The 24,040-nt window shown below is 34.9% G+C and overlaps 1 protein-coding gene across 1 annotated transcript in view; it reads left to right on the top strand.

Moving 5' to 3' along the window:
* Positions 1-2,590: 2,590 nt before the first annotated feature.
* The window catches only part of KANSL1L (KAT8 regulatory NSL complex subunit 1 like), a 110,188-nt gene continuing 88,738 nt past the window's right edge, over positions 2,591-24,040 (top strand). The window contains exons 1-2 of the mRNA XM_090283307.1: positions 2,591-2,794; positions 18,901-20,011. Of these exons, the coding sequence (XP_090139433.1) occupies positions 18,930-20,011 (1,082 nt within the window). The 5' untranslated portion in view covers positions 2,591-2,794; positions 18,901-18,929. The remainder of the gene's footprint in view (positions 2,795-18,900; positions 20,012-24,040) is intronic.

Here is a 24,040-nt window from a genome sequence, read left to right as displayed (position 1 = left end):
GTTATGGGCTTCCAGACAGATACTAATTATGTCAGCAACAATGGTGCTCTTTCCTTCTCCTTGTTCCTGCTGTTTCTTTTTTAAATCCTCACCAGAGAACTTTTATTTTTATTTTTCATTGCTTTTTAGAGAGAGAGGAGGAGGGAGGGAGGGAGAGAGAGAAAGAGAAAGAGCAAGCGAGAGAGAGAGAGAAAGAGAAAGAGCAAGCGAGAGAGCGAGAGCGAGAGACTGGAGTGGAAGCTGCAACCTGGGTATGTGCCCTGACCAGGAATCGAACCCCCAACCACAATCATCTATGAGATGATTCTCCAACCAACTGAGCCACACTGGCCAGGACCCTGCTGGTTCTTTTATGTCTCCTAGCCACTGTTACATTTTTCTTGGAAATCAGAATGCTTTTAATGTACTTTCTGAATAATGACATATCCTTGATTTTAAAAATTCACAATATGCATTTTTCAGGCTTTGCTGAATAATAAATGTAGAAAACAATTTGAAAAATGGTTCAGTTATGTCATTTTTTGTATTAAGGAGCTTTGGTATTCTACAGTTTCTGAAAAACTGGCATTCACTTTAACCCCACTCCCAATTCCTAGTATTTTTTAATGTATCATAAACCAAATATAAAATTAATCAGAAAACTTTATTTGTGTGATGGATTGATAGGCTAAATTTTTTGTCTAAGGTCTGCAAATTTGGCAGACTGTCAGACTGACTAATAAGATAAAAGAATTCACCTAGAGTATTGTAAATAGCCTACCTCCTGGTAGGGGTTGTTTGATGAACAAACTAGATAGTGTATGAAAAATTGCCTTCTGAATTATTACTTGTGTAATTACAAAGCTTAATGCCTATATCATCCACTATTAATTCCATGAGGGCAGGAACTTTGCTTATTGCTATATCTCCTGTACCAATCATAAACATTTGGTAAGTATGTATTTTTTTAGTAATTGATGATTATTCAAGATTTACTCAATCTAGTTGATATTGTACTTATCCAGCCTGATAATGATATACACAACTTCTACTCAAACTCAAAGATACTATGTCCTGAACTGTTGATGCCTTCCTTCCTTTGCCTTCAGTCTTTTAAAATACCCAGCTCAAATAAGAAAATCTTCCTTTAAAGTATCTCAACATATGCTTATTTGAATTCTCAGACTGTTAATTAAAAAAAAAATTTAATGCCTTCATCATTTTTGCACGCTGTTCCCGAGGACTATGACAACCCTTTGAATATGGTAAATATCCAATAAATATTTGTTGACTTGATTTTCACAATACACCATTCGCTTATAATTTTTATTCCAATGAAGGTAAATCAATTTCCTAAAACTCTTCCATTAGCCCATATGAAGGTACAGTTATTATTTTGATCAATATTAAAACACGTTCTCTCCTATAAATGTAGCTTGTCATAAAAATTATTTCAGTAAAGTCACAATCTGCCAGAAAGATCAGTAACAAGCCCGTCAATTCCAGAAATCTGTGTCATGTATTATGCTTTGTTGTAACTCCAGTTACTTGGATTTTCCCTCCCTTCTCCTGCCGCCCCCCCCCCTCGAGGGCCCCCCAGGGTCTTATCCAATTAATAAGGTTGAAATGATGACAGGTGTCTTTCTGGATCTAAAATTCTATTGCGCTTCGCCATGTGTAAACTAGGTGCTTAGGAAAGCCTGTAATTCATCATCTAAAGAGGTATATTTAGTGCTGAGGTTTTTTTCTTTTCTTTTCTTTTTTTTTCTTTCTTTTTTTAATTTAGTTTGTGGCCGGGGAAATGGTGGGTGTAGTTCAGTAGTGAGCGGAGCGCTGGGTCAGGCGCAAAACTCTGAGATACGTTTTTATATGTCCCTGGCCAACCATCTCCGCATAAAATTCCGTTTATTTTACTGCGCTACTGCAGAACGGTGTTAACTCCAACGCCATTCAAACCAGCTCTGTACAGATTTCAAAATGCTTGAATTGGTGGCTCCTGATTTTTACTATAACACCGACCCAGCTGGATTCAAGGCAGATTTATCACCGTATTCCAGGACCCCTTGGGGGTCGTACAGAATTTTGACTTTAGGTTTGAACGCACAGCCCAAATAAAAGCAAATGCATGGAGACGCGTAAACTTGGCGCCTATGACAAAGCTTTGTTAAAACTTGCCACTCAAGAGATGGGGAGGGACAGTCAGGACGCCTGGAGCTGGCTCCGGCGGCAGGGCGTAGAGCTGCCTCACTTTTCCCAGCGCTTTGTTTCTGTTGTCACAGTGCTACATAAATAGCAAAGCAGGGGCGGGAAGTCCCCGAGGCGCGTTTTTTTTTGTTGCGTACGTAAGTTTCTCCCAGCTGGCAAGGGGAGGGATAAATGAGGAGGCCTGAGAGACTCCAAACGCGCCCCCAGGGAACCGCCACGCCTCTGCCGTGGTGTTCGAACGTCGGACTCCAACCACTTCCAGAACGCTTCTGTAGGCCCCGCCCCGGCCGGGGTTTCCCCGCCACCCGCGCTAATTTGCATGGCACTGCCCCTCCCCCGCTGCCATTGGCCTGCGCCGCGCCCCGCCCACTGCCCCTCCACCACGGCAGGGTTCTGTACCCCGAGCCGCCCCGTGGTGTGGGCTGCGGGCGGACTGTTAAACCGCGGCGGCGGCGGCAGGAGCCGGGACAGGAACGGGGCGCGCTCTGGAGACGAGTCAGCAGCGCCCCGGGTGGGGGAGGCGGGCGGGCAGCTAGAGATCACTTCTGCAGCCCCCACCACGGCCGGACCAAAGGTGCGGCGGCGGAGGGGAGCCTGGGCACCCGAGCAGGCGAGTGGCCGGCGTCGCAGCGGCGGGCTAAGTGGGGGTGGGTCTCCTCTGCTGGGGCCGGGGGCAGCGCGGGGAGGAGAGGGCGAAGACCACTGGCTGGATTTGCGGGCCAGGCGACCGACCGGCAGCTGCCTTGCCCCTCGAATCCTCTGGGCTGCTGGACTCTGGGTCCCGGCACAGGATTGCGCTGTAGGGTAGGGGGTCGGACCGTAGCCAGATTTAAACGGCTAAACCGAACAGCTTTGGCAGTAGCTGAGGGGAGGGGAGGGAAGGGGTGGAGGGAGAGTTGGGGGCGGACCTAGGAGCAGTCACGTGGGGAAGGGGAGGGGCTTGGCAGGCTTTCCTTTTGTTTTGGTGGGCGCGTGCGCAGAAGGCAGAACACGTGGTGTTCTGGGCCCTCCCATTGCTTGGATTGCGGCGCCTTCGCGAGTGCAGTTGTGGCAAAACGATATTTTGGCGGATTCTGAGACCCGGCTGTGCTAGTTGCCACCCTTGTTTTAGTTATTTGAGGCTTTAGTTCAGGCAGGTGTTGATTTGACCTTTTGAATTAATGGGGGTGGAGGTAGGGAATCTAGAGAATTACTGAGGAATGGTGTTTGTCAGTTTGTGTCGCTTCTTGGTGTGCGGAAGGGACCGATGTTGCTGGAAAATTTGAGGCTATGTTCAGTTTCGTAGCAAGAAATACAAGACTCTTCGGGTCATTAAAGAATCCTTTGGAAGACGATAGTTTTACATCCAAAAGGGAAGGCACTGGATGGATGTCTTACTCCCAGAAAATTAGTATTTGGTTTGTTCCATGCCTCGGGGGTAATTAAAAAAAAAATTTTTTTTTAAGGCTTTGGGAAGCACATCCTTTTTGATTTCCCCAAACTTTAGTCGGCAGGCGAGATTTAAGAGGATGACTTTCTTTCGTCTTTCCGGCTTGCTTAACTTCGTGCCGGGTTGTGGTCAGTAGCAATGTTTTCAAAATGCAGACAGAGGCAGATTAACAGAAATCTGAGTGGGATACTCACCGGTACTGCAAACAACACCAGCAGTGTTTTTTGACTAGGTAAAGGGGGCTCTGAAAATAATATTGGAGAAAAAATCTGGTGTTCTGGAATGTAGATTACATGAGAAAGAGGCTTTAGCAGTGAGTGGTCTCTGCTGTTCCCAGTTCTTACTAGCTGCTTCCTTGGGCAAGTCACAACCTCTCTCCTCTGATCTCTTGTTTTCTCTTGTAAATAGTTTCACGGTATTGTCTCTCCCATAAGAGATTGTTATGAAATCAAATGCCTTGTGTTAGTAGTAGTGATTTATAATCTTAACCAACTCTACAAATAGAAAAATTGCCAGGTAATATGGTTTTATAACAAAAGTCAGAGTTTTTGTTTTTTATAAAGCCAGCATACTGGGAAAATATGAACAATCAGGAAGTAGGATATATTTGAATATCTTCAAAATCTCTTGTAACTGCTATCTTTGATCTCCTTCAGTTTCCTCCTGCTTATTCGGATCAATGTGAAGGGTTCCATCATTTTCTCATAGTTTTAAAGTTTTAATCTAGATGATCATTACGTCATTACTTCTCTTTCCCAGCCCTTGTGGGGTTTTTTTTTCCCCATGAAACTTTTCTTAATGCAGGCCAATTCTTTAACATCATCATCATTATTATTATTTTTATTTTTTGGGGGTGTGATTGATGTGTGCCTTTTCAAACATCAGTTGCTCGTAATCGTAATACAAAATAATTTAGATGGGTGCAAATAAACATACAAATAATTTGTATTTCTCTCTTTTCCTGCTCATTTTGTGTACTTCTAGAAACGGGAGCATGCAGCATTTTCATCTAACTACCTCATAAACATCCCGATGTCGTTAAATAGTCTTTGCAAAAATTATTTTCGGCTGCTTAACATTACATCATGTAACTATCATATTAATGTTTTTTTACTGGCAGGTATTTAGGATGTTTCTAATGTTTTGCTAGTGTAAATTTCATTAACAGAATAGCCTTTTACATAAATCTTTGAAAAAAAATTTCCCCTCAGATTTGTAAAAGAATTATTGGGTCAGAGAGAGAGAGAAAGAGAGAGCGTGCGTGTGTGTGTGTGTGTGTGTGTGTGTGTGTGTGTGTGTAAGCTCTTGTAATATCTCCAAATGACTTTCCGGAATGTTGTTATTGATTCATACTCATCTAAGTGTGTGACCAGTCCTCACATTACGGCTTTGTTCATAATCTGGTATTAGCATTAAAATGAAAACCTTGCTTTAATTTGCTTTTTTTTTTTCCTTAGTATCTATGATATATCTTTTTTCTAACAAGCTGCTTGAGGGAGAAGAATGTATTTCACATTTGACATGCTGGAAATCACATAGTGGGTACTTAATAAATACTTGCCAATTGACTTATATTTACCTTTTTGACTTCTTGAAGCTCACAGAATTGTCTTTTTCTTTTTACTCAATTTATGAATACATTTTTGGCAATATACTATGTATTATTTATTAGTTCACTGATCCATTACTTGGAGCTTTCATTCACGTGCATGTGTGTGGTGGGAGGGCACTGATTTTATCACAGTTGTCTACTGGAAGGTCCAGTGACTTTCCATTGTATAACTGCTGCATTATCTGAGCTCCATCCACCTTTGTTACCATTTATCATGATAACTTAGATTGTTTCATTTCCTTTATCCATTCATCTATCTTATATGAAATTCACTTATAAATTTCACTTTGATTCTTTCATTTGTAGCCTTTTCCATCTTAAGAAAAAAGTGTAAAGTTTCTTTGTTTCATTGTTGATTGTTCTTGATAATCAACCAATTATTGCCTATAACATCTTTCACTGACTTTACCATGTAAAACTTCTGTCATATTTGTTTATAATAATTTTCATTTATTCAGTTATTTATCTCCATGCCCTTTTACATTTGTCTATACAGTATTAGATGGTAGTTGAAGGAGGAGAACGCTGTTTCCTTCAGGTTTTAGAACAGTGTTTGCGATTGTTTATTGATTAGGTTTGTCAAGTTACAAACAGCAAGGAATGGGTTTGCTTACAACAGAAGTGACAGCTAATAGGTAATTAACAACTGATTTACTGACTTTAAAGCACGTCATCTCTTACACTTCTCTCCTTAAAATCCTCACTGTATTATTCCAGGACTATGATGGATGATGACCCTGAGTCATCAACACAATCTGACATTACTTTCAGTATTTGATTTAGAAAAGCAAGGAAGGTAGCTGTATCATTTCCAAAAGATTTGTTTTGCTTTTTTTTTTCCTTTTAAATGTTTTCCTGAAGAGAGATTTTACTGAACTGTACTTCTTCCCTGATCATGTGGGATAAATAAACTACCAGCAAATGTTCATAAAAACGCCAATATTGTACTTGCCTATAGACAGTCTATAATGAAAATCTGAAGACAATTCATAATGGAAGTTTTTAATATTTGTAGGTTTTTAGAAACACCGTGGATGTGAAAATTCTCTTAAGTATTGCATAATTGGGAGGAAATGCATTCATTTGTAATATTGAGGCTTTGTTAATATTTTTAATGAACTTTCTATTGTATGTTTCCAGTTCTGTATGACCAAGGATTCTTAAGCATGGTTTTTAAGGTAATTAAAATTTTTTTTTTATTTGGTAGCAGGTCATTCATTAATCAGTGTTTAACCACATAAAGTTAAATTGGAGCCAAAATTTATAGACTGAGCAAATGTGATAGTATGCTTCTAAATGTAAATTTCTGGATCCAAGTTGATGTACACAGAAAAAAAAAACAACTTCGTTTATAATCTTATGAGTCATTCACTTATAACTCAATAGTATAATTCCGCTTGCAGTATGATCTGTTTGATGTGTTACGTGACCACCCAAGTAGCTTTATCTTTAATTAAATTCTAGTCTTCAAAGAGAATTCCTTTTTAGGCATAGTTTTCAAAGTGGAAGTTTTTTCTATAAACATTGTTGAGTACAAAGTACTGAGGTAACTGCCCTGGTCATGCCAATTACTGAAGTTTTTTCTGCTGTAAATTGAGAATGCCCATATGTGGGATAAATCTTGAAAACACAATGCTGTATTTTGAATTCATATCTTCCAGTAATTCCTAGATTATAGAGGAATAGAATTTTACAGTGTAAACTCTTTCTCATTTCTTGTATTGTTTTAATGGGACTTTTTCCTTTATGAGATACAAATTAGAAATTGAGTTCCTGTATACTTATTGAAACAAAGGCAAACTAAACAGGCAACGAGAGTGGAAAAAGAACTATAGGTACGGGGAACATATTGGGGGGAGGTCAACAGGGAGGGGGAATGGGGAGAGGGAGGGAGATGATATAGGAATTAAGGAGCATGGTAGGAGGGAATGGAATAGACAGAGGTTGAGAAGAACTGTATGCACAACTAATGGACATGATCTAAAAGGGGGGGACAACTGGAGGAAGGGGGGCCACCGGGTGGAGGGGAGCAGAGGGAAGGGAAATTGGCACAAATGTAATATTATAATCAATAAAACACATTAAAAAAATAATGTTAGAAAGCTCCTCATACTTTGCTAAATGAAGTTCTCTTTTTTCCTACTCTTTCTCTAACTCTTATTATAATCGGTGCTATCTGAAGCACATTTAAGTTGTAAGTGTGGAAATAATTTAGTATCCGTTCCTACTTCAGGGTTCTCCCATCTCTCAAAATGCCTTTGGTAGTCTTTTCACTTTCTTTTAACTTCTGGATGAATCTACCTTCTTTGTGATAACTTTATTCCTAGTATGTGTTTTTACTCTGCATTTAAGAGAATTGGAATTATCCAGATTCCAGTTGAAAGAGTAAATTTAATGTTTAAGGGTAGTTTGGATAGGACATTATCCGTGGACTAGATGGAATATACATACACATGCTAGAATATAAATCATAGTCAAATCTGAAGCAGTATTATAGGGTAAGGAAAATCAGATTTGGTCTTCAATTTCTAATATTCTTTCTCAGGAAGAAGGGTGGTTCTTTTTTAAATTTTAAAAAATTTAATCTTTATTGTATTTTTTCCGTTACCATTTAGTCCCCTTAGACCCACCTCCCCCCTGCAATCACCGCCCTTTTGTCCATGTCCATGAGTCCTTTTCTTTCTCCCTGTCCGTCAGCCGCCCCTCGCCCCCACTAGCTGTCATCCTGCTTTCCATCTATGAAGCTGTCCCCATTTTCCTTATTAGTTGGTTGTTCATTAGATTCCACATATGAGTATGGTATTTGTCTTCCTCTGACTGCTTATTTCACTTAGCATAATGTTCTCCAGGTGCATCCATATTCTCACAAAGGGTAAAATTTTCTTTTTTATGGTTGAGTAGATGGTTCTTAATCTGTATTGTCTAGATTATCAGTTTCAACTCTATAGATTGGCAAATTTTTGATTTTCTTTAGAAAGTATATTAAAAAATACTTGGTATATGTGACCTGTATCTTAATTTGTATAGGCCTGATTACAGTTCTAATTATTGACATGGTAATTTTCTCACTGTGTACATACATCTTTTGAGGGATGGCATTTACTATATCTCATATCCAAGGATATTGCATTTAATTGATGCTAAATTCATAAATATATATGATTTATAGATCTTAAAAATAAAGATGGTCACTAATGAAAACATTTTCTATACAACAGGGGAAGGCTTTTTATTTTTAGTAATAATGCTGTCAGAACACCTAATTTCTTACTTAGTTTACATAAATGTTCTTGGATTAAATTGTAAACCAAAATTAGAATTTATGTTGCAGACTTACATTATAGTCTCCCCCCCTTTTTTTTTTTTACTGAATTAATTTGATTTTATGTATAATAATAAAAACATTTTTTAATCCTCAGGAGAGGATATGTTTATTGATTTGAGCGAGAGGAAGAGTTGGAGTGGGAGGGAGAAACATCAGTGGTTGCCTTCTGTATGCACCCTGACCAGGGATTGGACCCACAGCCTAGGTCTGTGCTCTGACCAGGGATTGAGCCCACAGCCTTCTGGTGCACAGGCTGACTCTCCAGCCACTGAGCCACCCGATCGGGGCTCTATATAATAATGAAATTTAATATAACCTAAAAGAAAAGTGTTTTGATTCTGTGTAGTTTTTAAGTATTATTTAAACTATAAACTTTGGCTTGTCTTGCTGAAATGTTCTCTCTGGTTGGAATTTTTTAACAAGACTTCTAAGAAAAATAGGTATATATTGAGATCTGGACTGTTCACTGGGGGGTTATTTACTTGATGGATTATCTGTAACAGTTTTACAGCAGGTTGTTTTTGTTTTGTTTATTTTTTATTTTGCCAGCCCCAGATTTCTGGGCTGCAGATGTGCTGAGGAATTTATTTATTTATTTTTAGTTAAACTGGAATGTAAGTTGAAAATTCTGTTGTAAAAACATAACTGAAATTCATGTCCAGGAAATATAACTGATTTTTGGATTGTCTAGAACTGTTGCCTCTTGACAGATAATAAAAATTACCAAGATGCTTTCTTTGCAAGGGTAGTGATAATGTTTCTTGTGGTTTTGTTTCTTAAATCCTGTTAACTTAACATTTTAGTTTCTGTATGTTGTGGTTAAAGGAATTTAATTTTTTTCTTAGTTTTATCCCTTCCAGATTTTTGAAGTCCCATGACATTAGAGTAACTTCTTTTACAGAAGAGACCTATTTTGCCTGAATATCTTGGGTGTTTACAAGATAAATAATTATCAAAAATGATGTTGGTGCCTCAAATAAAGAGTACAGTATTTTAACAGCTAGAAAGAAATCTTAGGTTTAGCTAAGAGCCGAATACTTTCCCCCAACACACACAATTATGTGCACAATTAGAAACTGAATAGTCATAAGAAGATCAAGATGCTCTCTGAGAATTTGCTTTTCCCATATTCTTTCTATATAACCTAAAGTATTATAGGTCTCTAAAAATACTAAACAACATGCTTGGCTAGGAACTTTGGGGACAGAAATATTTTAGTTAATGGTTGATTCCTATTTAATTGGGGGAGGGGGTCATATACTTTATACTGTGTACTGTCCAGTATAATAAGTACCTTAACCACATGTGACAATTGAGCACATGAAATGTGACTAGTACACGTTGGGTTTTTGCCAAATGTAAGCTAAACACTAGATTTTGAAGACATAGCACACATATAGAACATAAAATTTCTACCAAGAAAATTTTATATTGATCACATGTTGAAGTAATATTTGATGTGATGGGTTTAATGGAATTAAAATTAATTTTATGTTTCTTTTTACTTTTAAAATATGTCTAGTAAGAAATTTAAAATTACAGATGTTATTCATGTGATACTTTTATTGGACAGCGATGTTCTATGCTAATGTTTCCTAGACTTAAGATTCATTTCACAATGAAATATCTCATGAATGTCCTTTCTTGAAATTTGAAAATAATATTTTTATTTTGGATATTTATTGAAGAAATATTTATTATGTACCAAATAATATTCTAGAATACAGCAGTAAATGAAAACATTCAAATCCTGCCTTCAAGCAGCTTTCTTTTTAGTGGGAAAAATACATGATGATTTTTAGTAGAACATTTGTTGTAAGTATACTATTAATATATAAATTTTAAGCAATATCAATTTAGTACTCTTTCATTTATGGAGTGATATGTGCTATTTAATTTACTTTGGTGTTTATTTTGCTTGGTGAACTTTGAACTTCCTTGAACTATGGTTTGACATCTGACATTAATTTGGAGAAATTCTCAGTCATTATTGAAGTGATTTCTTCTGTTCTCTCTTCACCTACTGGTATTCTCATTACATAAAAGTTAACACCCTTTGTAATTATCTCACAGTTCTTGGATATTCTATTATTTTTTTGGTCTTTTTTCTCTTCGTTTTTTGCTTTTAGAATTTTCTGTGGATATATTCTGAAGCTCAGAGAGTCTTTTCTCAGCCCTGTCTAGTCAACAAATGAGCCCATCAAAGGCATTATCATTTCTGTTACACTGTTATTGATCTCTAGCATTTCTTTTTGATGCTTTCTTTGAATTCCCATCTCTGCTTACATTATGTATCTGTTCTTGTAGGTTGTCTATGTTTTCCATTGGAGCCCTTAACAAATTAATCATAATTTGTTATTTAAGTTGTTTTAATTCATGGTCTTATTAATTCCAGCTTTTCTGCCATATCTGAATCTGATTCTGATTCTTCTCTGTATCTCCAGACTGTATTTCTTGTTTTTTAGTATACTTTGTAATTTTCATTAGGAGACATGATGTATTGGGTAAAAGGACCTCCAGTGAATAGGCCTTTAGTAAGATGTGAGGGGTAGGGTATGTGTTCTAAAGTCTGAGGATCAGGTGTGTCTTTTAGGGAGCTTGTGCCTCTGGGCTGGGAACTTAAATGATTCTCAGTTTTTACCCCTAACTAAGGTGGGAAAGGATGGCTACATGGGGGACGGTTGGGAATTTTCCTTCCCCATCATGGAAGGCTAGACATGCTGGGTTTGGACAGCTCTTTATTACTTTTAACAAAGAAAAAGAGTCTTCAGTAGTTTTCTTAGAAAGTAATATGTCATCTGTCACTTCTTTATCCTCATTTTATTTTACCTTATTATAGCATTTCAAAGAGCTGTCCATGTCTGTCTTCTTTATATACTTTTAAACAATTCCATATTCTGGAATTTTCTTCTACCTTGCTGAAAGAATTTTTTTTTTTTTTAATAAGGCTCTTCCTTTTTTGTAGCTCTTATTTGATCAAATGAATTTGAGTTAACCCCAGAGCTTGATCCTTGGTTCCTTTCTCTTTTTTGCCTCTAGTTTCTCCCTAGATAAACTCTTCTAGTCCTTTGACTTTAAATACTATTTATATGCCAGTGACTCCCCAAAATAATATCTATAATTATGACTTCTTGCCTGAACTCTAGACTTGTTTACCCAGCTGCTTCTATTTGGGTGGCTGATAGGCACTTCAAAGCCCACATATCCCAAAAAGAACTTTTAATTTTTCTTCTTTAACCTTCTGTCTCCTCAAGTCCGCTCCATTTCAGAATATAGCACCACTGACCAGTCAGTTGCTGAAGCCAAAACCTGAGAGTCATACGTGATTCCTTTCTTTTCCTTAAGCCCCACAAAATCTTGGCAGTCAAAAGTTTTGTCAAGTCTACTTGGAAACATACGCTAGATTTATCCATTTTCATTTCTACTACCACCTCACTAGTCCAAGCCACCCCTACCATCTCTCCTGTAGATTACTTCACTAGCTTTCTGATTGGTCTGCTGTTGCCGTTCATGGAAGTTATTTCCATGTTTTCTCCAATAAAAAGTTTTTATCTACAGAACAGTCACAGTAATTATTTTTTGAGTAAAAATGTAAGTCAGATCATGTTATTCCTCACCTAGATACCTTAAGTGGTTTTCCTTTGATTTACCTGCAGTGTCTATGCTTTGGACCCTATCTATCTATCTCTTTGATCTTATTTCCTATTACTCTTTTTCTTTGGCTCATTATGTTCTAGACATATTTGGAATCTGTTCCACTAAACATCAGCTTTGTTCCTGCCCGAAAGCTTTCTGTTAGTTGTCTTTCTTCCTTGGAAGTCTCTTACCCCAAATATTCATTAGCTTGTTTTTGTCGTTTCAGGTCTCAGGGCAGATGTCAGTTAAAAAGGGACCTTCCTTCATCTATAAATCTAAATTAGTTTTACTTCAATGAAGTCATGTTGTATCACTCTACCTTAATTTTCATAAAGACCTTATGGAATCCTTATTTACTTGATATTTTCTTATTTAAATATTTATCCAAGTCTACCATTTCTAAATCGTAAGCTCTATAAGACTAGAAACCTCATATTTCATGTTTGCTGCTATCTGGTTACCCAAGATAGTATCTGTTACACATTGTTAAATAAATATGTTTTAACTGAATTATTGAATGTTAGGTTTTAGATTGACTATATGTTAAATGGAAGTTAAAATCTAGATTCTACCAAAAACAGACAAACCTATATGACTCAGTGTTGGCTAGTTCTTCATTTCCTGCTTTAATTAGGATCTATAAATTAATTGTGATCATGTGGAACACTGCTTATGGAACTAATAGAGATCATCTTGAGGTGAATTTGCAGAATTATTATTGTCCTGTGCTCTCAAATAAGTATTCTTATGCATTCTGCCTCGAACCAGTTGTCTGTTGTGCATAAAATGAAATAATATATGATTCAAAATAATTACAGTGTAAAACTGTATAATGGTCAAAACCATTTACGTATTCAGAGTTAACCTTAATGGTAAACTCCATGAATTCAAGGAGTTGTACTGTCAATTGTTATGTTAAAATGATTTTAAAATCATTTTAAATGCTTATTTTTATTTAGTTTTTATTCTAATTTTGAGGAAGTCAAATTTGTCAAATTTTTTCTTTTATGAATAATGTTTTTGGTGTCAAATCTTTAAAACATATTTGCTTAACCCAATATCACAAAGGTTTTCTATGTTTTTTTCCAGAAGTTTTGTAATTGTATGTTTTACAGTTAGGTCTATTATTTATTGTGGTAGATGTAACCATTTTTATATAAGGTATGAAGCATACATTTAAGGCTCAGTTTTGTGTGTGTGTGTGTGTGTGTGTGTGTGTGTGTTTTCATTTGGATGTCCTATTGTTCCAAAACCATTTGCTTAAAACAACAACAGCAGAAACAACAACAAAAAACTAGTCTTTCTACATTGAACTGTCATTACATCTTTGTTAAAAATCAATTGGCCATGTATGTGGATTTGTTCTGGAGCTCTCATTCCTCCTATTGATCTATATTCCTTCTTTTGCCAATGCTACACTATTTTGACTGTTGTAAGTTGATCAGTAATTGAGTACTTCAGATTTGTTTTTCTTCTTTTGGTTATTCAAGTACCTTTGCCTTTCCATATATGTTTTTCAACATGTTGATATCAGGAAAAAAATCCTGTCAAGATTTTGATTGGTGAAATTGTATTGAATCCATACATCATTTTAAGAAGAATAAATATTGTAACAATACTGAATAATCTAATCCTGAACACAGTATGTCACTCCATTTATTTAGATATTCCTTGATTTTAAAAAAGTTTTTTGGTATATAGATCATGGACATTTTGTTAGATTTATATTTAAGTGTTTCATGATTTTGGATATTGGAATTAATACTTTATAAATTTCTATTTCTAGTTTTTCATTTCTAGTATATAGAAATATAAATGATGTTTGTATCTTGACGTTGTATCTGCTATCTTAGTAAAATCATTAGATCTAGGAACTTTTTGTAAATTCCTTGGAATTTTCTGTGTAGAAAGTCATGTCATCTGTCAATAGACACAGTTTTATTTTTACTTTCCAATCTTATGCCTTTTATTAATTTTTCTTCTCCTATACCACTGGCTGGGACCTCCAGTATGATAATAAATAAGAATGGTAAAAAAATAAAAAAGACACCTGCATAATTTCCAGTCTTGGGGCAAAAGTGTTCAGTCTTTCATCAGTAATTATATAGTGATCTTCAGGTTTTGTGTAGATGCTCTTTGTCAGGTTAAGCGATATTCCTCTGTTTCTTAATTTGCTAAGTTTTGTTTTTCCTCTTAATCATGAATAGATTTTGGATTTCATTGAATACTTCATCTATTGGGATCATAATTTTTTCCTTTTTAGTTTTTTGATGGGGTAAATTTCAGTGGTTGGTTTTTTAATATTGAACCAGTCTTGCATTTATGGAATAAGCCACGCTTGCTTGTGACATATTATCCTTTTTATATATTGCTGTGTTTTTAACCTTTATTTTAAAAATAGTAATTGAAATATGTTATTGCTTACTATTAATTACTAAATCCTGGATACTTTTAAAAGTCATGATTTGTGAGTTTGTTTAATTTTTTCAGTACATATCTGATGATTATTGTGTTCCAGGCATTGTTTTAAGTGCTGGTGATTATAACATTGAACAAAACAGGTCTGTCCTTAAACTATATTCCACCCTCAAATGTAATAAAGTGTTCCTTAGTGCCATGAGGAACTATAAAACAGTGTAAGGGAGTGGAGAGTCATGATGAGCTTCCTGTAGAGGAGAAACATGAATGAAGTGAAGGAGCCAGGCTTCTTTGTGGAAAAAAATTTCAAGGCTGAGAAAATAGCAAGCACAAAGTCCCTGAAGTAGGGACTTCCTTGATGTGTTTCAAGAATAGCACAGAGGTTTCTGTGGTGTATTAACCTATGGAGAGAGTTGTAGAAGGTGACGTAGTCAAGGATCTGGTAATGTGAAACTTTGCAGACTATACTAAGGACGACTTTGGATTTTTTTTCTAAGTATATGGCAACCACTTATTTATTCAGCAGATCTTTATTGAACGTCAGCTACATGTTATATAATTTTTCATGTTGGCGATATAGTGGTTAACGAAACGGTAAAATCCAAACCTTAGAAGTGTTAATGATAAGTGTAGTTTATGTAATATGGAGGTCATCAGAAGTGGTAGAATTTAGAATAATCAGGAAACATTTTCATACACAGTGATTACATATTTAAATAATTTAAGTAATTGGAATAAATGCACTTATGTTTTATGCTAAAACTTTATGAACATAATTGACCTTTTAAAAAACGTTACAGGAGACATTGTTTTCATCAGTTTCTTTTGGCTGCAGAGAGATTTTCAGGCTAGAATTTCTTATAAGGATACACTTGAGAATTGAATATAGAGAACTTCACATAAATCCTAGAATAGGAACTGTGGTATGAGTTGGCCTTCCAGAGACTAGAACCCAAAAGACTTCATATCTAATTGTGTTTGTTATCTATTGCTAGCTATATAACAAATTACCCCAAATTTAATGGCGTAAAGTACTTTTTTGCAGGTCAGAGCTGTAGGCATGGCTTGACTGGGTGCCTCTGGCTCAAGGTTTCTCACAAGGCTGCAGTCAAGGTGTCGACCCGGACTGTAGTCATCTGAAAGCTTGACTGGGGCAGGATCTACTTCTCAGGTCACTCATACACCTATTGACAGGCCTTAGGTCATTGCTGTCAGTTTTCTGGAGACAATAGTTCTTTGCTATGTGAGTCTTTTCAGCTCACAGCATGGCAGTTGGCGTCCCTGAGTAAGAGGGTGGCAAGATGGAATCCGCAGTCTCTTTGTAACCTAATTCGGCGGTGACATCCCCATCACCTCTGCTGCCTTCTGTTTGCTAAAAGCAGTCACTAAGTCTTGTCCATAGTCAAAAGGAGAGGACTATATAAGGTTATGAATACCAGGAGATGGGAATTATTAAAATAATTTTAAGAACTTCCTATCATAGTTCTCTTCCGTAAAAATCCCATAGCCACTCTCAATCTACATTTCTTTACCGTCTCTTTTTGCAACCAACTCCAGTTCTTAACTATTATCCTGTGTGTATTTTATCTACCTCTTATTTTTGTTTTTCCCTTATTTTTAGTTTATCCGGGGCCTATCCTTTGTCCCTCCTACTAGCCTCTTATTATATCCTTAGCACTCTGTACAGATTTTTGAGATGGAACAGGTGGGTAGGGAGGGGATAGAGTATAGTATCTTTTCAGTGTGACTACTTTATCAGCAAGAACAGTGATTATAAGGCAATTTCCCTTAGAGAGCAATGCAGTTATCTAAATACTGTTGTAAATGTTTATAGATTAGAGATATCAGTCATTGAGTTGATAAGTGACGGATTAAATCCTGAAAAAAAGTTTACTAAGGCTAAGAGCTTGTTTTATAATTTTAATATATCTCATGAAAGTAGAATGTGAAATGTATACTAAAAGCCCAATAATAGGGTTATTTTTATTTTCCTTTTTTTGGGGGGGATTTAGTAGAAATGAGACTGTTATAAGATTTATTATTTTTTAGACATTATGTAAAAGTGTATAGATTTTGAGACATAACTTTGGGAGAGAATTATACATAAATTACATTTTTTTGAGATATTATATGGTATAGAAAAAGCAAACATTTTTTTTTTTTTTTTAATCACACAGAATTAACCGTTAACATTGGTTCATTGTGTATTTAGTCCCCACCCCCAAGTAATAAAATTTTGTAGTTAAAATTTAACTTCTCTTAAACCACCTCTGTTTCATGGACCTTCCTTGATGCAACTACTGTTACAAGTTTGGTGGTTATTTTTCTGGTTTATTTTTTAGACAAACGGAAGACACATATGTACCTATATGGTAGGTATGGTTTTTTGTTTGTGTTTCATTTGTGTGGTGCCATACTATATATATTGTGCACTGTTTTTTTTTTTTAACTTTATACTGTTTTTGAGGTTTGTCCATACTATACATATAGATCTAGATCATTCTTTTTACCTGATATATAGTATTCCATCATGTTTTATTATCCGTTTCTTATTGTTAGACATCTAGATTACTTTGAAATGATTTTGCAAGGATGTTTTGCTACTACAAACACTGCTCTCTTGTGCAGTAGTGATATGTTCAGACTTAAAATATTATTTTCAATTTGGTGGTTGGAAAGCTGGTCTCTTGCTTTATTAATCTACATTTTCTTCATTACTGGTGAGATGAGTATATGTTTAATGACTATTTGGATGTTATCACCTGTGAAATGACATCCTTAATGACTGCTTTATTCTTTGCCCATTTGTAGGAGTTCTTTATATATTCTGGATACTAATTGTTTGTTTTATAAGTTACATATGTTGTAGATATCTTTTCCTAGTCTATGACTTGCTTTTAACCCTATGTGTGTTTTTTTTTAATTGCTTAGAAATGTTTATGCCTCTTTTTAGTTTTGATCATTCTTACTAATCTTTACTAAAAATTAGCTTTTGTTTTTGTGTTTTTAAATAGGAATTAAAGGTGTAGAGTTACAGCTAGCACATTGTATGGAGACATACAAAATGAGAGTGTGGCCATTTAAGTGACTATTAACTGTCATAGTTCCAAAGTATCTTCAGAAACTTATATTTATTAATGATAAAATTTTTTTCACTAACTATTCCGTCTTCATAATTTTTAATGGTACTGAATTAACTTTTTATATTTCAGAATATATGGTTTCATATTTTTTCTTTTGATAGAATACAATGAAGTTTGTTTAATTTTGAGATTAATCTTTAGTGGTCATCTGTAACAGTCCCCACTATTTTCCAGGCAGGATTAACAGCTTCTATGATGATAACTGATGACTATACATTTGTGAAAAAGAAAAAAATTATTGCAGATGCTTTTTCAGGAAATTTTTTTGCACATTGTAGATTAGGCAAGTTTGCACTATCACATTTTTAACAGCTGTGAAATTATATATATATGTTTTATTTGTAGTTCAGTCAATTTACATCTTAAGTTATTAGTATATTTTAGTTATTGTTATTAATACTATTCAGATTGTAAAATTTAAATTGAGCAATGGAGGTTTTGACCAATTTATTATATATTATAAAGATAATTAATTGTTACTTTTGGTTGAAAGTATGGCGTTGGGTTACATTTTAAAGCATGATTCCCCCAGATTCAAGGTTGGAATTTTTTGACTCTCTAAACATTGTTTAAAAATGGAATCTTGAGATGAAAAGTTGAGCCTTGAACAACACCTATTTGAACTGTGCAGGTCCACTTATACATGGGTTTTTTAAAAATTAAAACTGTAAATTTATTTCTCCTCATTTTCTTCATAGCATTTTATTTTCTCTGGTTTATTGTAAGAATACATATAACATACAAAATATGTGTGAATCTACTATTTATGTTACTACTTTTGGGGGAATAGTTACATGCAGATTTTCAGCTGTGGATGGTTGGTGCCCTAACCCCCTTCCCCCCCCCCCCGCATTGTTTAAGGGTCCACTGTATTTATCCACAAATATTTTCTTAAGGCTTACTGTGCTAGGTAGTGTGAAACTTTAATTGAACTTTTGGGTATAGTCCCACAGTCAGAGTGAAGAATAGTTTAGTGCTAGCTGAATTCCTTATGAGCTAGAAAAGAGCAGAGATAGTGTTAAGAGTTGGCAAATAAAGGAGTTTGAGTTTGTTCACGTTTTAATCAGAAACATTAAAAATGTTGCCCTTGAAAAATGTATAAGCATAAAACTGTTTTCTAGATATCTGATTATTTATTTTTACATTATTTTAGGTTTCCAGTAATTATCTGCAGGATTCGCCATGACCCCAGCGCTGAGGGAAGCAGCAACAAAGGGTGTCTGCTTTTCATCTTTACCAAGTGCCATGGAGTCTGAGCAGATGCTGTGCATGGAAGGTCCAAGAACTGTAGATGAAAAGCTGAAGGGAGACACTTTCTCTCAGATGCTGGGATTTCCAACGGCTGCACCTACTGTTAACACTAATTTTGTGAATTTAAAACGCTTTGGCTCCCCTCAGTCTTCAAAACGTTATCAGTCAGTTCTTTTAATGGGTTCTAATTCTACGTTAGATAAATACAATAAGAATTATAAACAAAAGAAATTAGGGGAACCCAACTGCAATACGCTGAAAAGCATACTGTGTAATGGCAGCAACATTCAGTTCAGCAAAATCTCTCATTCTGAAGAGTTCATCAAAAAGGAACCTCTGTCAGATAACACAAGCCAGTGCATGACAGATGTAAAACTTATTTTGGATTCAAATATAACCAAAGACACTAATGTAGACAAAGTGCAACTACAAAACTGTAAATCATACCAAAAGAATGCACTTTTGGATAAAGTTACTGATGCTGAGATTCAAAGGGGTTTATTGCACTCTGCTCAAAAGAAAATAGGGCCTGGCCATTCAAATGTGCCTATTAGTTCCTCAGCTGCTGAAAAAGAGGAGGAAGTGAATACTCGTTTACTTAATTGTGTAAGCAAACAGAAAATTTTACTTAACCAGGCTAGACGAACTCAGAAACATTTGCAGATGCTCCTGGCAAAGCATGTTGTTAAGCACTATGGTCAGCAAATGAAATTTTCTATGAAACATCAACTCCCCAAAATGAAGATCTTTCATGAACCTACCACACTTTTAAATAACAGTTTGCCTAAATGCACTGAAATTAAGCCAGACATCAACTTATTAACTGCAGAGAATAAATTGTGGAATGATACAAAAAATGGCTTTGCACGGTGTACAGCTGCAGAAATCCAAAGGTTTGCACTGTCTGCTACAGGGCTGCTGTCTCATGTTGAAGAGGGTCTGGATTCTGATGCAACTGTTAGCAGCTCTGATGACGATTTGGATGAATGTACCGTTAGAAAAAATGTGGCAGTGTAAGTGCAAAATTTTTATTAGACCTTTTACTGTTCTGTATATAGCAGAAATTTTGTCTTGATTTCAAGTTACATTAAAAGGAAATAGATTTTCTAAAAGCTTAATGCTATAATCTTTACGTTATAGAACTGGTAAATTTAAAAAGTGTTTCTTTCATTTTTTAAGCTACTGTGTGTGAGTATATACATACTATTTAAAAATAAGTTACTCAACTGCACTATCTAGGAACTAACCAGCACAGGAACAGTAAAAGGTAACTGGCTATAAATAAACATTTTTCCTATTCTTAAGCCGAATAGGCTATGGACAAGACCTAAAATTTTGCTTAAGTGATCTAACCAATATATACAGCTAAAACTCAGAAAATATAAAGTTTGCACATAGGGAGCCCTCATTGACTTCAGAAGTCTATCAGTTGAGAGCACATATAAGTTGACCTGCTACTTTTATTATTAACTACATATTCACAGCTTTCAGCTCTGTCTTCACCAATTAGTAATTTTTGCTAGATTAATGTAGCCAAAATAAAATGATAATGTCAGCTGCTGGCTACTTGTTGAATGCTTATTATATGCTGGATCCTAGAGATTCTAAATAGTCACAGCCTCTACCCTCTTGGGAATCTACTTCAAAGAGAAATTTAGAGATATTAAAAACCAAACAAATAAACAAACAAACAAAAAACACAGCAAAATAGTTTTACTTATCATGTTAACAATCAAGAACAGCTCTATCTGATAGAAGTTTCTGAGCTACAGAATGTTCTGCATCTGCCTTACCCTGTAGGCATTAGCCTTGTGTGGCTGTTGAGCACTTGAAATGTGACCAGTACAACTGAGGCACTGACATTTTTATTTTGTTTTATTTGAATTAATTTTATTTAAATAGCCAGATAGAACATAGGTTTTAATCTAGCTTTCAGGGAATCTGTTAATATCCCTAAGTTGATACAAAATACTCTGTGTATATGTGGTATTTTGGGAGGAAGAAATTCAAGGTTTTTATCAAATTCTCAAAGATGAATGAGAATCATTGTGAAATTAGAAGCTGAACACATTTTTTACTAATGGAAAGGACAGTATTAATTTTTATAGTGAAAATAAAATGTAAAAGTCTTCTGGTGTTTTGTTATCACTATATTTGAAATTTGTTGGAACATGGGAGCTAAGTCATTGAGTACATATTTTTCTGACCCACATTGTGCTATTTATTTTACATACGCTAGTTATATTTGATCCGTTCAACAACCATGGAAGGTAATTGTTATCTAATTTCACTTAAGAAGAGACAGGTTCAGCATAATTAAGTAACTTGCCCATGGTCAGAAAGTCAAGTGGTGAAGCTAGGAATCTTCCCCAGGTACTGTAAAGCCCATACTCTTTCTGTTGGACTGTTCAACATTGTCAGCATTGTATCATTGACAGTTACAGCCACAAGAATTCTTAAGCACCTGTGTTCCAAAAGAAGTCAAGAAATTTATTAGTTTCGTACTTCTAATTTAATAAAATTTAGTAGGTATATTGAGTACATTATTTACTAATTTGTTGAGAAGAGTTAACGGATAGATTTTTCTCTTTTAAGGTAGAAATAAAAAAATCATGTCTTTCTAGACTAGTGTGCTCTTTCATTGATCGCCTACAACACTTAATCTGCCGTACAATTTATCATTAAATCCCGTTTTGTCCTATATAAGTTGCTAATGTATCTATTAGTATTAATAACCCAATATCTAGTAAGGGTGGAAACCACATTTTATACTTTTAAAAATCTTCTTACATATCAAACAAATAATTACTGATAGGTCAATACATTTTATTTTAGTATTTGCATTTACTCCTTGAGTTTATTGAGAGAGCACTAAGCTCAGACATTTGTATAAAACATACACAAATGAAGAAAATAAAAATATTGAAAACATTTTTACACAAAGCATTGGGCAATATATACTTATTTCTTTTTAAGTTTGCCAGTTCTGTGAGGAAGGTTGAAGTAGAGTAGCCTGAAAGGGAACTGGGTTCAGCCTTGGAAAGTTTTATTTCTCATGTTATCTTTCTTTTTCCTATAATCAACTAGAAGGGCTTCAAGGATGCTACACGTACATTTTAGGAAAACAATGAATCTAAGACGTTGAATATTCTTTAGGATATACTTCTAGCTTCTTGCATTACTGACCTTTTAATATTATGATGCCTTGGTTAGTAAAGCTCATTTATAGTTCTAGAAGTCAAATACACTTTGTTCTAAGGTTATACTCATGTGATCGATTCAAATCGGTAATACAAAATGTATGTGGTAACTCTGAAATCTTTAATTCACTAGTCAGTGAATTAATTTGATAATTGTTTAGGCTTGTTCATTTGTTTCTTGCTATTTGAACAATATCTGACATTTTTATACTACAAAAATTCAATATTAAATTTTGTTCTGAATATTTTACTAATGCTAGTAGATTTCTTGTGGGAGCAATTGTTTCTCAACATTTTATTAATTCTGATGCTGACTGAATTTTGAGAACAAATAATTATTTGTGTCTTTTTATGTGGGTATAAAAATGGTTTGTGTTTTCTTAAATTAAAATTAGTTAAGTTTATTTTAAAACTGAAAACATCCTGATAAGGTGTTTTTAAAAATAAATTTCTTTTTTATATTTCTGGAAACTCACTTTTCAAATGTGGATGACTTTTTAATGATAAATTTCAGAATATAAAATAAGTAAAAAGGTGCATTTTGTGGATCTAAATTTTTAAGTGAGTACTAACACAATGAAGTTTTCATTATCTCTGTTAAATATAAATAGACTTCTAAAATCATAAGGCCTATAGTGGCAAATACTAAAGTTGATTTCAGCTTAATTTTAAGCAACTTACAGGTGAGTACTACTTTTTCATTTGTTTCACACCCACTGCCTAGCATTGTCTACTTTTTACTACTTGTCTGGCATTTGTTGAGTGAATGAATGATTTTTCTGTATTTGTGTATGTAGTTGTAAAGCTACAAAAATTGAGGTGGGCAGTCCATGAAATTTCGCTGTGTTTATCTTTTCTTCCATTCTGTTTATCTTTCCTTGCTTTTCCTTTCCTTTCTTCCTTTGTCTCTAGTACCAGAAATGGCCACAAGATATATTTTGTTTATCTTAGAACCAGCATGAATATGTGGTCAATGAATGAACAATGCAAAAATATAGGCATTTACAAGTAATTATTTTATTATAGTATTTAACATTTGCAACTTTTAAAAATTGATACATAAAATGTATTTATCTCCATATCTCAGATCATATTATTATGAATGCCTTTTCTTTCTGTCCTTTTTGTTTTTTAAGTTTATAGTTCTGATAAGAAGAACGAATTCCTTTACTCTGACTAGGAAATTTAGCTGTGAAAGAATACAATTTTTTTGGGAAGTAGGAAAGCAATCACACATTCACCACTATCATTACCATTGTTATTTTAAATATACAAATATGTATTTTATTTGCCCCTTTTTTTCCTTTTCCTCCAAAAATTTAGGGAGTAGATTAATTCATAATGACATTAGTGGTATACTTTAAAAATAACTTTTGGTTGAGAGACTAGTATGCATTAGAAAAAAATTTTTTAAGTCAGTTTTCTTTGGAGATAAAAATAGTAGGATTTTAATTTTAATGGAACCCTCCCCCCAACTCCCGCAGTGTTCTATTCCTTTGGTGAAGGAGCAGAGGTTTTGGACATACTCGTAGTATAATCATGGCTTGCTCTGTGATGCTGAGCAAAGGTTAAGGTTATTCTTAACCCTCTGAATCAGATTCTTATTCTTTGGTCTAACTTAAAGAGTTCTGTAGATAATGAGATGAAATATTAAATACAGAGTTCCTACACATAAGCTACAGATTTAGCAGCCAGTAACGTCTTATCAAGCATTTTGCTATTTTGGAAGACTGGAGTTTAATATTTTATAGGAAACTTGGAGAGCCAGTGTAAAATACATGCTTGAATTAATCCTTTTGAGAGGTTAGAAAGCTGGAGTATTTGTGCATCAAACCCCATCAG

The sequence above is a fragment of the Furipterus horrens genome, unplaced genomic scaffold, assembly GCF_987537825.1.
Source record: "Furipterus horrens unplaced genomic scaffold, mFurHor1.1.pri manual_scaffold_1, whole genome shotgun sequence".
NCBI classification, from domain to species: domain Eukaryota; kingdom Metazoa; phylum Chordata; class Mammalia; order Chiroptera; family Furipteridae; genus Furipterus; species Furipterus horrens.
The sequence above is the reverse complement of the archived record's forward strand: the minus strand, read 5'-3'. Positions and strand labels throughout refer to the sequence as shown.